At 44.5% G+C, this 13,594-nt stretch overlaps 1 protein-coding gene across 3 annotated transcripts in view; it reads left to right on the forward strand.

Moving 5' to 3' along the window:
• LOC309400400 (E3 ubiquitin-protein ligase RNF31-like) overlaps positions 1 to 13,594 on the forward strand; it is a 56,755-nt gene that overhangs the window by 13,992 nt on the left and 29,169 nt on the right. For all 3 annotated transcript variants that reach the window (XM_081968872.1, XM_081968873.1, XM_081968874.1), the window contains exons 2-6: positions 4,663 to 4,847; positions 6,832 to 6,978; positions 9,315 to 9,470; positions 9,596 to 9,649; positions 11,009 to 11,066. In XM_081968872.1, the coding sequence (XP_081824998.1) occupies positions 4,663 to 4,847; positions 6,832 to 6,978; positions 9,315 to 9,470; positions 9,596 to 9,649; positions 11,009 to 11,066 (600 nt within the window). The remainder of the gene's footprint in view (positions 1 to 4,662; positions 4,848 to 6,831; positions 6,979 to 9,314; positions 9,471 to 9,595; positions 9,650 to 11,008; positions 11,067 to 13,594) is intronic.

Genomic DNA, 13,594 nt, shown 5'->3' on the forward strand with positions numbered 1-13,594 from the left:
TAAAAAGTATCAAAAATGGGGGGTTAAAATAATATTATTAGTATTATTATATCCTTTATTCATTCAAGTCAACTGATCATTTTCAAAGGTATTGAAAATGGGGGGGGGTTAAAATATTGTTGTTGTTGTTGTTGTTATTATTATTATTATTATTATTATATACTTTATTTGTTAAACATGAAGCTCAGTCAACTGATCATTTTCAAAAGTATTAAAATGGGGGGTTAAAATTTTAGTAGTATTATTTATATTCATTAAACAGGAAACAGTCAACTGAACATTTTAAAAAGTATCAAAAATGGGGGGTTAAAATAATATTATTAGTATTATTATATCCTTTATTCATTCAAGTCAACTGATCATTTTCAAAGGTATTGAAAATGGGGGGGTTAAAATATTATTATTGTTATTATTATTATTATTATTATTATTATTATTATTATTATTATTATTATTATTATTATTATTATTATTATTATTATTATATACTTTATTTGTTAAACATGAAGCTCAGTCAACTGATCATTTTCAAAAGTATTAAAATGGGGGGTTAAAATATTAGTAGTATTATTTATATTCATTAAACAGGAAACAGTCAACTGAACATTTTAAAAAGTATTAAAAATGGGGTGTTTAAATATTATTATTATTATCATCATCATTATATATTTTATTCATTAAACAGAAAACTCAGTCAACTGAACATTTAAAAATATCACAAATACCGTTTTGACCGGCAGTTGATATGGTTGATACGGGTTGCTGCCAGCATTCTAGGTATCAACCAAGTACCTTTTTAAAATTATTATATTATATTATATTATATTATATTATATTATATTATATTATATTATATTATATTATATTATATTATACTATACTATACTATACTATACTATACTATACTATACTATACTATACTATACTATACTATTGTATTGTATTGTATTATTATATTATATTATATTATATTATATTATATTATATTATATTATATTATATTATCATCTTATATCATATTACATTACATTATAGTACATTATATTATATATATTATATGTTATAAAATTATTAAAATTATCTTTTATTCATTAAACATGAAACTAGTCAACTGCACATTTTAAAATGCATTACAAATATCATTATAATAATAAAATATAATAATAAACACAATTTATTATTTTATTAAATATTAAATCAATATTAAATCATAAAATCATAATAAAATTGTTAGTAGTGGTAGTGTCTTCATTCTTGTTGCTGTTGTCATCATCATCATCATCATTGTTCTTGTTAGTAGTAGTAGTAGTAGTAGTAGTAGTAGTAGTAGTAGTTGTTATTATTATTATTATTATTATACGATTGTATCACAGCGGCCAGTTGTTTCGCCGAATTTGGCGTTAATTACTAGTCGGGCCCCACCCAGGGGCCTAGGACGTCGTAACGTATTTTCGTAATATACGTGCAGATCCAAGCAGTGCAGCTTTTTGCATTTGACTGATGGTGATTTTGTCAAGTTTTAACTGTTTTAAATGTAATTCCAGTGATTTTGAAATAGCACCCAGTGTGCCGATTACTACTGGAATTACCACTGCTGGTTTGTGCCATAATCGTTGGATTTCAATTTTTAAGTCCTGGTATTTCGCAACTTTTTCATGTTCCTTCTTGTCGACCCTGCTGTCACCTGGTATTGCGATGTCTATGATTGTAACCTTATTTTTCTCAACCCGTGTGATGTCTGGCGTGTTATGCGCCAGTATTTTGTCCATTTGTATGCGAAAATCCCACAGGATCTTTTACCATCTGACCCTCGATGACTTTTTCAGGCTTATGTTCCCACTAGTTTGTTGCTGTTTTAATATTATAATTTTTGCATAAATTCCAGTGGATCATTTGTGCCACTGAATTGTGCCGCATTTTATAGTCCGTCTGCGTGTTTTTTTTACAGCAGCTGAGTATGTGGTCAACAGTTTCATCAACTTCTTTGCAGAGTCTGCATTTGGCATCATCAGAGGATTTTTCGATTTTGGCCTTAATGGCATTTGTTCGGATAGCTTGTTCTTGCGCAGCCAGGATTAGTGACTCTGTTTCTTTCTTTATTGTACCTGTTGTTAACCATAACCAAGTTTTTTCACTGTCCACTTTATCTTTTATTTTTTCCAGAAATTGACCATGTAAGGCTTTGTTCTGCCAACTCTCCATTCTTGATTTTATCACATCTTTTCTGTATTCTTGTTTCGTCTGTTGGGCCTTCAGTAGATTTTTGTTCTTTACTTCGATTAATAGATGTTCTTGACTTTCTTTTAAATAATCAGCTAGTGCGTGTTTTTCTTCTTCAACTATTTGCTTCACTTGTAATAATCCTCTGCCACCTGATTTTCGGGGCAGGTATAGTCTATCAGTGTCACCACGTGGATGTAAACTGTAGTGCATTGTCATTAGTTTCCTGGTTTTTCGGTCCAAAATGTCCAAATCAGCTTGTGTCCAGTTAACTATACCAGCTGTGTATCTTATAACTGGTATTGCCCAGGTATTTATGGCCTTGATTGTATTTCCACCATTTAATTTAGATTTCAAAATTTTCCTAACTCTGTTGGTGTACTCTCTCCTGACAATAGTTTTTACTTCTCCATGTTTGATGTTATCCAACTGCAAAATGCCTAAGTATTTGTAGGCTTCATTTTCGTTGCATTTAATTAGTTGGCCATTGGGCATTTCAATTCCCTCACATGTAGTGATTTTGCCCCTTTTTATGGATACAGTGGCACATTTTTCCATGCCAAACTGCATTGAAATATCGGTGCTGAATACTCGGACTGTGTTTGTCAGTGATTGGATTTCTATTTCTGACATTATTATTATTATTATTATTATTATTATTATTATTATTATTATTATTATTATTATTATTATTATTATTATTATTATTATTATTAGTCTATCCTGACCTTATTTCAGGTAGTCCTCAAGCCAGGACCAAAATTGAGTCCAACATTTATGTTGCTGAGTGATAAATTTATTGAGGTTTGCCCCACATTAGGACCTTTCTTGCCACCGTCATTAAAGGGAATCACTACAGCTGTTAAGTTAGGAACGTGATTGTTCAGTGAATCGGGCTTCCCCCGTTGACCCTGGGACACTGCAACCGTCATAAGTATCAGTCAGTTGCCAGGCGTCTGAATTTTGATCACATGACCATGGGGGTATGGTGCCGCGGTCGTAAGTGTGAAAAACGGCCCTAGGTCACTTTTTTTTTAGTGCTGGTGTATCTTCAAGCGGTCACTAAATGAACTGTTGTAAGTCGAGACTACCTGTACTTTGTAAGTAACTCAAGGGATTGGGGGGAAATGTCCCTAATCCTCCTTCCTCCTCCTGTTTTCGTCGCAACAATAACCCTGCGAGGTGGGCTGGGCTGAGAGAAAGAGCTGACTTGATCATTTACTAGCCGATAACTCGGCGTTGCCCGCGTATTTATTTATGGGGGGGGGGGAAATGTGTGGACCAAACGTAATTTCTAATGTTGGATTTTCCCCCTTACCAGAGGGAGCCCCCTTGTAGAGTACTGTGAAGCTGTTACCATGGCAACTCCACTACACGGTAGAAGCCATTTTAAGACACAACAAGCTGTATCTTAACAGAACACCCACCCGAGGGGTGTTAGGGGTATCTTAACCCCCACAATATTTTTCTCCAGAGAGTAAATTTGGTTGAAATTGCTCGAGGCATTCCACAGTTATGCTGGAAAACTTCGGCCGCGTGACGTTTATGCACAGAATCGTCCGGGCAGGTGGGCGGAGCCTCCCACCGCCACTACTACCGGTTCGCCCGATCTGAGCCGAACCGGGAGCAACCCACCTCTCCCCCCCCCCCCCCAGTATTTGTTTCCAGAGAGTAGGTTACCTGTGTACCAAGTTTGGTTGAAATAGCTCAAGGCGTTCCAGAGTTTTGCTGGGACACACACACACAGAAACACGTTTTATACATTATATGTAGAGAAGATCATATTTTCTGGGGTCTCTTGAGGTCAGGAGGAGTGGGCTTCAATTGCCAGAACTCCCCAGCCCATTGACAGAATTCAACTCTGATTCAGACTGTGGGGAGTCCTCAACGTACGACCGCAATTGAGCCCAGAATTACCGTTGCTAAGCGAGACCGCTGTTACGTGAGTTTTGCCCCAGTATTGGACTTTTCGTGCCACAGTTGTTAAGCGACTCACTGCAGTTCTTCGGTTAGTAACTTGGTTGTTAAGTGAATCTGGCTTCCCCGTTGACTGTGCCAGTCAGAAGGGCGGCAAAGGGGAATCAGGTGACCCCTCCCCCCGGACACTGCGACCGTCATAAATACGAGGCCACGGCCAAGACTCTCATGACCACAAAGGTTGTCTGTCTGACAAAGGGCCCTAAGTCCCTTTTTTTCCAGCGCTGCCATAACGTCAAATGGTCGCTAAGCAGAGTGCCATAAGGCGGGGTCTTTCTGCAGACAGACTTCCTCGGCATAAAACATCGCCTTTGGCCTACCTGGTAGGGCTGTTGTAACTCGAGTCCCTGCGCCTGGTTTCCAAAGGAATGTTGCTTTTTCTGCCCTGCAAAGGAATTTTCCAGTTTGCCGGCGATTGCCAAAGCAGCATCTCACGTTTGATTTTTGTGTGTTTGTGTGTGACAGCGATGGGGGACGCCGCGCATGCATTCGCGGCCCTTCGGAAGGAGCTGGTCACCGCCTTGATCCAGAATCCTTCCGAACAAAACGCCGAACTGTTGCAGAGCCTGGTGGAAGCGCCTTTGTCTCCGCCCCAGAAATACCTGAAAATCGACGCGAAGGGCATTTTGCGAGCCAACGTCAAGGAGCAGGTGAGGTGAGGGGGAGGGTGGACCCCACGCCGAATGCTTTACCTGTCAAATGTCTGCCTGTAATGCTCCGTTTACTCATTGCCGGGAGAGGAAAAATGCTCTCAAATGTCATGGAGTAGGCGAGGAGTGGATAAGAGCAGAAGTAGTATTCAGCCAGTTCGGCCGAACCGGTAATGGAGATGCCGTCCTATTTAGACATGTTTTTCTGGCCCGGTGCATGCGCGGAAGTGCATGTGTGAAGCAAGCATGCGCGCGTACAGCAAACCGGTGATAAAAATAAGTGAAGCCCACCGCTGGATAAGAGAGACGATAGATTCCCCACATGGGGTGCTTTACCTGTTGAACGTTTGCCCGTAATGCTCCATTTACTCCTTGCGGGGAGAGGAAAACTGCCCTCAAAACGTCCTGGAGTAGATGTGGAGTAGATGTGGAGTAGATAAGAGGGATGATAGATTTCCCCATGTGGGATGCTTTACCTGTTGAATGTCTGCCTTTAATGCTCTGTTTACTCCTTGTGGGGAGAGGAAAAATGCCCTCCTATGTAATGGAGTAGGTGAGATTTCCCCACGTGGGATGCTTTACCTGCTGAATGTCTGCCTGCAATGCTATTTTACTCACTGAAGGGGAGGAAACTGGGTTTCCAACACCAAGGGGCAGTTGAGGAGTGGGTAAGAGGGAGAGTAATTTTCACACTGGATGATTTACCTGTTGAATGCCTGCCCGTAATGCTCCATTTACTCCTTGCTGGGAGAGGAAAGCTGCCCTCAAAATGTCCTGGTGTAGATGTGGCGTGGATAAGAGGGACGATAGATTTCCCCATGTGGGATGCTTTACCTGTTGAATGTCTGCCTGTAGCGGTCTTTTTACCCATTGGAGGGGAGTTAAGTGGACTTCAACGTCAAGGATCAGGCGAGGAGTAGTTTAAAAGGGAGGGTAGATCCTATATTGGATGCTTTGCCTGTTGAATGTCTGCCTGTAATGCTCATTTTTCCCATGGTGGAGGGGGAGATCGCCCTCAGTGCCAAGGAGCAGGTGAGGGGTGGGGCAAGAGGAGAGGTGGATCCCATGTGGGATGCTTTACCTGTTGAGTGCCCACCTGAAATGCTACTTGAACCCATTGATGGAAGAAACCGACTTTGCAAAAGCTGAAAATTAAGCAGAAACATTTTTTTAAAATGTACTTATTGTTTTATATGATGTTTTTATATCGTCGCAGGCAACCCAGAGTCCCTTGACAGTGAGAGAGGCAGCATATAAATTAATGAATTAATAATTAAGGAATTAATTAATGGAAATAAATAAATAGAAATGCAATTAAACTCACCTTGGAAGCAGTCTGGCTAGGTGTAAGGGGCCAGGTACGATCTGGCGTTCATTTCTTTCCATTCCTCAGTTTGGGGGAATTTAGTGACACGCTCCTCAGACCTCCCATTTCCAAAACAAAGCTTCTAGTCCTCAAGGCAAACAGTTTGGGTGGGCTGATTGCAGGTCGTCCTGGACTTAACGGCCACCAGAATTTCCCTGGCTCAGCGAGGCGGCCGTTCTAGCAAGTCGTGCCCAGTTTGGCATCCTTTTCTCTCTCTCTCCACGGTCCCTAAGTGAATTGCATGGTCGCTAAGCGAATCTGGCTTCCCCCGTTCGACTTTGCTAGCCGGAAAGCAAACTTGGAAGAATCACAAAATGGGAACTGTTTTTCCTCCCCCGATACCTGCCAGTTGCCAAGCCCCAAATTTTTGGATCATGTGACCCCGTGGGAATGCTAATACAGCCATAAGTGCGAGGACCAGTCCTAAGTGCGAGGACTGGTCCTAAGTCACTTTTTTTCAGTGCCATTATAACGGACGTAAGCCGAGCGCCAGCTGAATTAAGCGTGCTTCTGAGAACGCCTCGGAGGCCAGCTGCATTCGAACCCAGAACCGGTTACAGCTTCTGGGGCGGGAGGGGGGGGGGAACAGACATTGCTGAACTGCCAATCCCTCTTCAGATCCAGGTGGATCTCCGCATGATCTCCACCGCTTTCCAAATCCTGGAGAAATACGGCCGGAACCTTCTGCACCCTCGCAAACCTTATTTTTGGCGAATGGTCAAATTTAACAATCCGGTGTTCCGAGATACGGTGGACACTATCCAGGTAAGCCCCCCCCACTCCCACCCCCGCCTCCCAGATTGGATCCCTTCTCTCGGCGGCGGTCCCGCTGGATTTAAAGTTTTGAGTTTTACGCTGGAGAAGATCCTAAAGGCTTCAAAATAAAAAATAAACAAAAATTCACCGGAGCTTCCCAAACTCGAACCGGGAATGAAATTCCCTATTTTCTCTTCTTTTCCAATTCCAGGGTGAATTTCCAGAGAATGGATTGAAAGCCTCGATAATGTTTAAGAAATGGGGTTTGGGAGGGGCAGGTCCTTCGTCAGGGGATCCTTTCTGGAGAGAAATAACCTGATTCTGGGAATCCCCGGGAATTCAGAAAACTTTCCAAAGTTTATCGGCTTGCTTGTCTACGATTAGCAGAAAAATCTCCCCGGAATTTTGCTTAATTTTTGACGGGGCTTCCCACGTTCCCGGGCAGGGATTTCCCCGGGAGGGGATCTGGGATCAAGGCCCCAAAAGAGCCAAGCTTTTAGAATCCACAGGCTTTTTTGGAGAGGAATCCTTTAAAACAGTGTTTTGCCACTTGAAGAGAGGGGTGGACTTCAACTCCCAGAATTCTCGAGTCAGCCAGGCTGTGCTAGGGAATGCTGGGAGTTGAAGTCCACGAGTCATAAAAGTGCCCTCGTTTCCCCCCATGCTCCCTGAGGAATTCTGGGAGTTGAAGTCCACCCCCTCAAAGCGTCCCAGGTTGAGAAATACTACGTACTTTAAAATGCCGGTTTTGAGGTTGTGTAGGGGATGGAATTTCCTTTCTAAAAAAATATACAGTATATACAGTTGTTGTGTATAATATACAGTTGTTGTTTTTTTGCTGAGATGAAGGAATGGATCTACTGAAATTATGCTTTCTTTTCCCAACAATTTCCAAATGTTTTAAAGAAGATCCGGCATCGAATAAATGTTGGCAAAAATCTCTCTCTCTTTCTCCCTTTTTCTCCCTCTCTCTTTCCCTCCTTCCCTTTCTCTCCCTCTTTCTTTCCCTTTTTCCCTTCCTCCCTCTCTCTTTCTTTCTCTCTAGCTCTTCTTTTCCCTTTCTTTTCTCTCCCTCTTTCTCTTTCTGATTCCCTTTCTCCCTCTTTCTCTCTATCTCTTCTTCTCCCTTTCTCTGTCGCTCTCCCTCTTTTTCTCTTTCTCTCCCTGCCCTCTTTCTCTCTTTTTCTTTCTCTTTTTCTCTGTGTCTTTCTCTCCATCCCTCTCTTTTTCTCTTTTCTGCTTTCCACCTCTCTCTTTCTCTCCTCTCTCTTTCTCTCTTACTCTCTCCCTTTTTCTGTATCTTTTTCTCTCTCCCCCTTCTCTCTTTTTTCTCTATGTCTTTCTCTCCCTTCCTCTCACTTTCTTCCTCTCTTTTTTCCCTCCCTGCTCTTTCTCTCCCTCTTTCTGTCCTCTCTCTCTCTTTTTTTCTCTGTCTCTTTCTCTCCCCCCTCTCTCTTTTTCCCTTTCTCCCTCTCGCTCTCTTTCTCTCTCTTCTTTCTCTCTCTCTCCCCCTTTCTCTCTCTTTCTCCCTCTCCCTGTCCCCTCTCTTTCTCTCTCCCTCTCTCTTTCCCTTCTCCTCTTTCTCTCCCTCTTTCTTTTTCCCTTTTCCCTCTTTCTTTCTCTCTCTTTCTTCTCCCTTTCTTTCTCCCTTTCTCTCTCCCTCTTTCTCGCTTTCTTTCTTATTCCCTTTCTCCCTCTTTCTCTCTATCTCTTCTTCCCCCTTTCTCTGTCTCTCTCACTCTTCCTCTCCCTGTCCCTTTCTTTTTCTGTTTTTTCCTCTATATTTTTCTTTCTCCCTTTCTATTTTTCTCTGTGTCTTTCTCTCCTTCTCTTTCTTTCTCTTTTCCCCTATCACCCCTTTCTCTCTCTCTCTCTCCATTTCTCTCCTCTCTTTCTCTCTCTCTTTCTCTCTGTGTCTCTCCCTCTCTCTCTTTCTCTTTTCACTTTCTTCCCCTCCTTCTCTTTCTCTCTTCTTCCTTTCTCTCTCCCCCTCTTTCTCTTTCTCCTCTCTCTATCTCTTTTTATTCTTTTCTCTTTCTTTTTGTCTCTCTCTCTCTCTCTCTCTCTTTCTCTCTGTGTCTCTCCCTCTCTCTCTTTCTCTTTTCACTTTCTTCCCCTCCTTCTCTTTCTCTCTTCTTCCTTTCTCTCTCCCCCTCTTTCTCTTTCTCCTCTCTCTATCTCTTTTTATTCTTTTCTCTTTCTTTTTGTCTCTCTCTCTCTCTCTCTCTCTCTCTCTCTCTCTCTCTCTCTCTCTCTCTCTCTCTCTCTCACCTTCTCTCTGTTTTATATGCGTTTTGTATGTGTCACCCCTTGGCCTGCCAAAATGACACTTTCTCTTCCTGCAGGGTGGACGGGACGTCCTCCGGCTGTACGGCTATTTGGAACAAAAGGCCGACGGGCTTTACTTCCCAGATTCCCAGGTCGAGCCAGACATTCCTCAAGTGGCATCCGTCACCGTAGACGTCATGCTACTCCGCGCAGAGCTGACCCTTGTCCTTTCGGTACGGGGCGGTGGGGGCGTGAGACCAAGCCGGTCTGGTGGGAGGACGGACGGGGACTGCTAGAGAACCTTTAGGGGTCCCTGCAAAGAGTTGAAGGAGACTTGTGACTCTTTTTCCTTGTGTAGGAAACACACCCCAACCCTCAGGTGTTGCAAGAATTAATGGACCAGGTATTACAGGTGAGCAGGGCTATAGGGCAGGATGGTGGGGTGAAGTCGGGAGTGAGGTGGGTCGTGCGAGAGAGGGGGAGTCTGGGCCATCCGTCAGCCCTGAGATGGAGAGTCAACAGTCGCCATGTCCGGAGGTGGCTGATGAGGAAGAGGAGGAACAGCTGGGTCCAGTGCCTGATGCGCAGAAGTCAGAGGAGAGGAGAACAGTGGAAATCTATGGGCTGGTCCTTGGGATAGAAGAATCTTTTGAGTTCACTTCAGAGGGTTGGTCATGTTTGGGGAGCTGGGTGAGAGCATTTTGTTTGTAAGTCTCTCCATGGGAGCGTTTCTCAATCTCAGCCCCTTGAAGATGGGTGGACTTCAACTCCCAGAATTCCCCAGTGGGGGGAACTCTGGGAGTTGAAGTCCACTCATCTTCAAACGTTCAAGGATGAGAAACATCGGTCCAGGGGGGGGAGGGGGTGTCCTTGACTTCCAACCACTCATTTAAGAACCAATTGAAGTTAACAGCAGCACTGAAACAAGGGACTGGTGAGCAGGCTTCACACTTACGACCGTCACAGTGTCCCTGGGATCGTGTGATCCACGCTAGGCACGGATTCGTGACCGTTGCGGCAGGCCGGGATGTGTGTGTGTGTGTCACCCGGTTGCCATTTGCGGCCTTCCCCGCCAGCCTCCGACAAGCAGAGTCGATGGGCGGGAAGCTGGATTTGCTTAATGACCATGTGATCTGCTTAACGACCGTGTGATTCACTTAACGACTGTGGGGGGGAAGAATAGTCAAATCAGGCAGGGCTCGCTTAACCAACACGCTAATGCTGAGCAACAGGAGAGAATCCCACATGCAGATCTCCCTCTACTTCAAACCGTTCGTTTCGTGACCCAAGTCACTAAACGGCGCTGAAAAAAAAGGGACTTACGGCCGCTTTTCACACTTAACGACCGTTGCACCATCCTCATGGTCACTTGATCAAAATCTGGACGTTTGGCAACGGACTGACATGGCGGCCGCAGTGTCCCCCGGGGGAAATCATGTGGTTCCCCTCGTGCGACCTTCGGACAAAGCCAAGTTCACTTAACAACGTCACAACTGCAGGGATTGACTTAACAACCGTGGCCAGAAACGTCACAAAATGGGGCAAAGCAAGGGTGTCATTTAGCAACAGAAATATCGGGCGGGATTGTGGCCGTCAGCGAAGGACGGAGGGAGAAGATGTATCAACTGGCCGACGGGCTGATTTTCCTTCCTTCGGGATTGCTCTACATTTTCTTCAAGGCCTACGTTGACCGTCAAGGCAGGAAACCTAGAATGAAGGTTTGTTTCTCTCCTCGTCCTTCCATGGTCCTGATTCTCCTCTCTTTCTCCAGATCAAAAAGACGGCCGATGCTGGATCCCCGAATCCACTTTTAGCCATGATTCACGCAGGTAAATATGAGAAAGAGCCCCGGGCGGTTGGTTGTAAGGGGCCACATTCGTGGGACTGACTCTGTAACGCAAACCAGGTTCATAATCAAACTGCGGGCTTGAGATGAACCAAGATCAAAAGGATCTTTTAGACCAGAGGTGGGGGAGAGATTTAAAGATCTGATCTCAGCCCCTGGAAGGTGGGTGGACTTCTACTCCCAGAATTCCCCAGCCAGCCACGTAGGGTAACTTTCTTAATAGACGGTGGGTATGCAGTAAGCGTAATATATCTTGATTTTCAACAAACTGGGGTGGGGTGGGAAGAGCTGGCTGGGGAATTCTGGGAATTGAAGTCCACAAGTCTTAAATCGGGGGTCTCCAACCTTGGAAACGTTCCGATATGCAGACTTCAAGTCCCAGAATTCCCCAGCCAGCCACGTAGGGTAACTTTCTTAATAGACGGTGGGTATGCAGTAAGCGTAATATATCTTGATTTTCAACAAACTGGGGTGGGGTGGGAAGAGCTGGCTGGGGAATTCTGGGAATTGAAGTCCACAAGTCTTAAATCGGGGGTCTCCAACCTTGGAAACGTTCCGATATGCAGACTTCAAGTCCCAGAATTCCCCAGCCAGCCACGTAGGGTAACTTTCTTAATAGACGGTGGGTATGCAGTAAGCGTAATATATCATGATTTCAACAAACTCGGGGGGGGGGGGGAAGAGCTGGCTGGGGAATTCTGGGAATTGAAGTCCACAAGTCTTAAATCGGAGGTCTCCAACCTTGGGAACGTTCCGATGTGCAGACTTCAAGTCCCAGAATCCCCCAGCCAGCCACGTAGGGTAACTTTCTTAATAGACGGTGGGTATGCAGTAAACGTAATATATCTTGATTTCAACAAACGGGGGGAATATAAAGAGCTGGCTGGGGAATTCTGGGAATTGAAGTCCACAAGTCTTAAATCGGGGGTCTCCAACCTTGGAAACGTTCCGATGTGCAGACTTCAAGTCCCAGAATTCCCCAGGCAGCCACGTAGAGTAACTTTCTTAATAGACGGTGGGTATGCAGTAAGCGTAATATATCTTGATTTTCAAGAAACTGGGGGGGGGGGGAAAGAGCTGGCTGGGGAATTCTGGGAATTGAAGTCCACAAGTCTTCAATCGGGGGTCTCCAACCTTGGGAACGTTCCGATGTGCAGACTTCAAGTCCCAGAATTCCCCAGGCAGCCACGTAGAGTAACTTTCTTAATAGACGGTGGGTATGCAGTAAGCGTAATATATCTTGATTTTCAAGAAACTGGGGGGGGGGGGGGAAAGAGCTGGCTGGGGAATTCTGGGAATTGAAGTCCACAAGTCTTCAATCGGGGGTCTCCAACCTTGGGAACGTTCCGATGTGCAGACTTCAAGTCCCAGAATTCCCCAGGCAGCCACGTAGAGTAACTTTCTTAATAGATGGTGGGTATGCAGTAAACGTAATATATCTTGACTTCAGTAAACAGGGGGGAAAAGAGCTGGCTGGGGAATTCTGGGAGTTGAAGTCAAGGGGCCGAGATCAGGTAACACTGCTCTACAGGCTTCCTACTACAGGTAGTCCTCGACTTAGCAACAATTCATTTAATGACCGAAGTTACACCACCGCCAAAGAAAGTGACTGATGAACATTTTTCACACTTCTGACCGTTATGGTCATGGGATCCAAATTCAGACCCTCAGAAACTGGCTCCTATTTATGACGGTGGCCATGTCTCTTTCTGCAACCTTCTGACAAGCAAAGTCGACGGGGGAGTCAGATTCACTTAACGACCGTGTGACTCACTTAACAAAGGCAGTGATTCGCGGAGCAGCCGTGGGCGAGAAAGGTTTGTAAAACGGAGCCAAGTTCACGGAACAATTTATCTTTCTTGGCGACAAACCTTTTAGGCTCCATTTTGGTCGTAAGCAAGCAATCTTCCACAAAGAGAAGGGGTCAAATTATCCTCCAAAGCACATTCAGGCGGGACAAGAAGCGATAGATGGAAACTAAACAAGGAGAGAAGCAACCTGGAATTAAGAAGAAGCTTCCTAACAGTGAGGACAATTAACCGGTGGAACAGCTTGTCACTAGAAGTTGTTGGTATTTCATCACTGGAGGTTTTTAAGAAGAGACTGGACATTCACTTGTCTAAAATGTTATAGGTCTCCTGCTTGAGCAGGGGGCTGGACTAGAAGACCTCCGAGGTCCCTTCCAGCTCAATTTTGATTGATTGATTGATTGATAACTGGGGAATAAAATCTGCCTCTGATGTAGAGATGGACCGGAGTCTTGAGTTTTGAGACCTAAGCGGAACAAAATTTGAGAAAATTGTTGTCTCTCTCTCTCTCTCTCTCTCCCCACTCTGCCTCTCTGTTTCTCCCTCCTTCCCTCCCTCTCTCTCTGCCTCTCTTTCTCTCCCTCTCTCTCTCCCCCTCCCTCTCTCTGTCTCTCTCCGCCTCTCTGTTTCTCCCTCCCTTCCACTCTCCCTCCCTCCCCCTCTTCACCCCTCTCCCTCTCTCCCCCCTCTCTCTCCCTCCCTC

This window comes from Natrix helvetica (genome assembly GCF_964273705.1).
Source record: "Natrix helvetica genome assembly, chromosome: W".
Taxonomy (NCBI): domain Eukaryota; kingdom Metazoa; phylum Chordata; class Lepidosauria; order Squamata; family Natricidae; genus Natrix; species Natrix helvetica.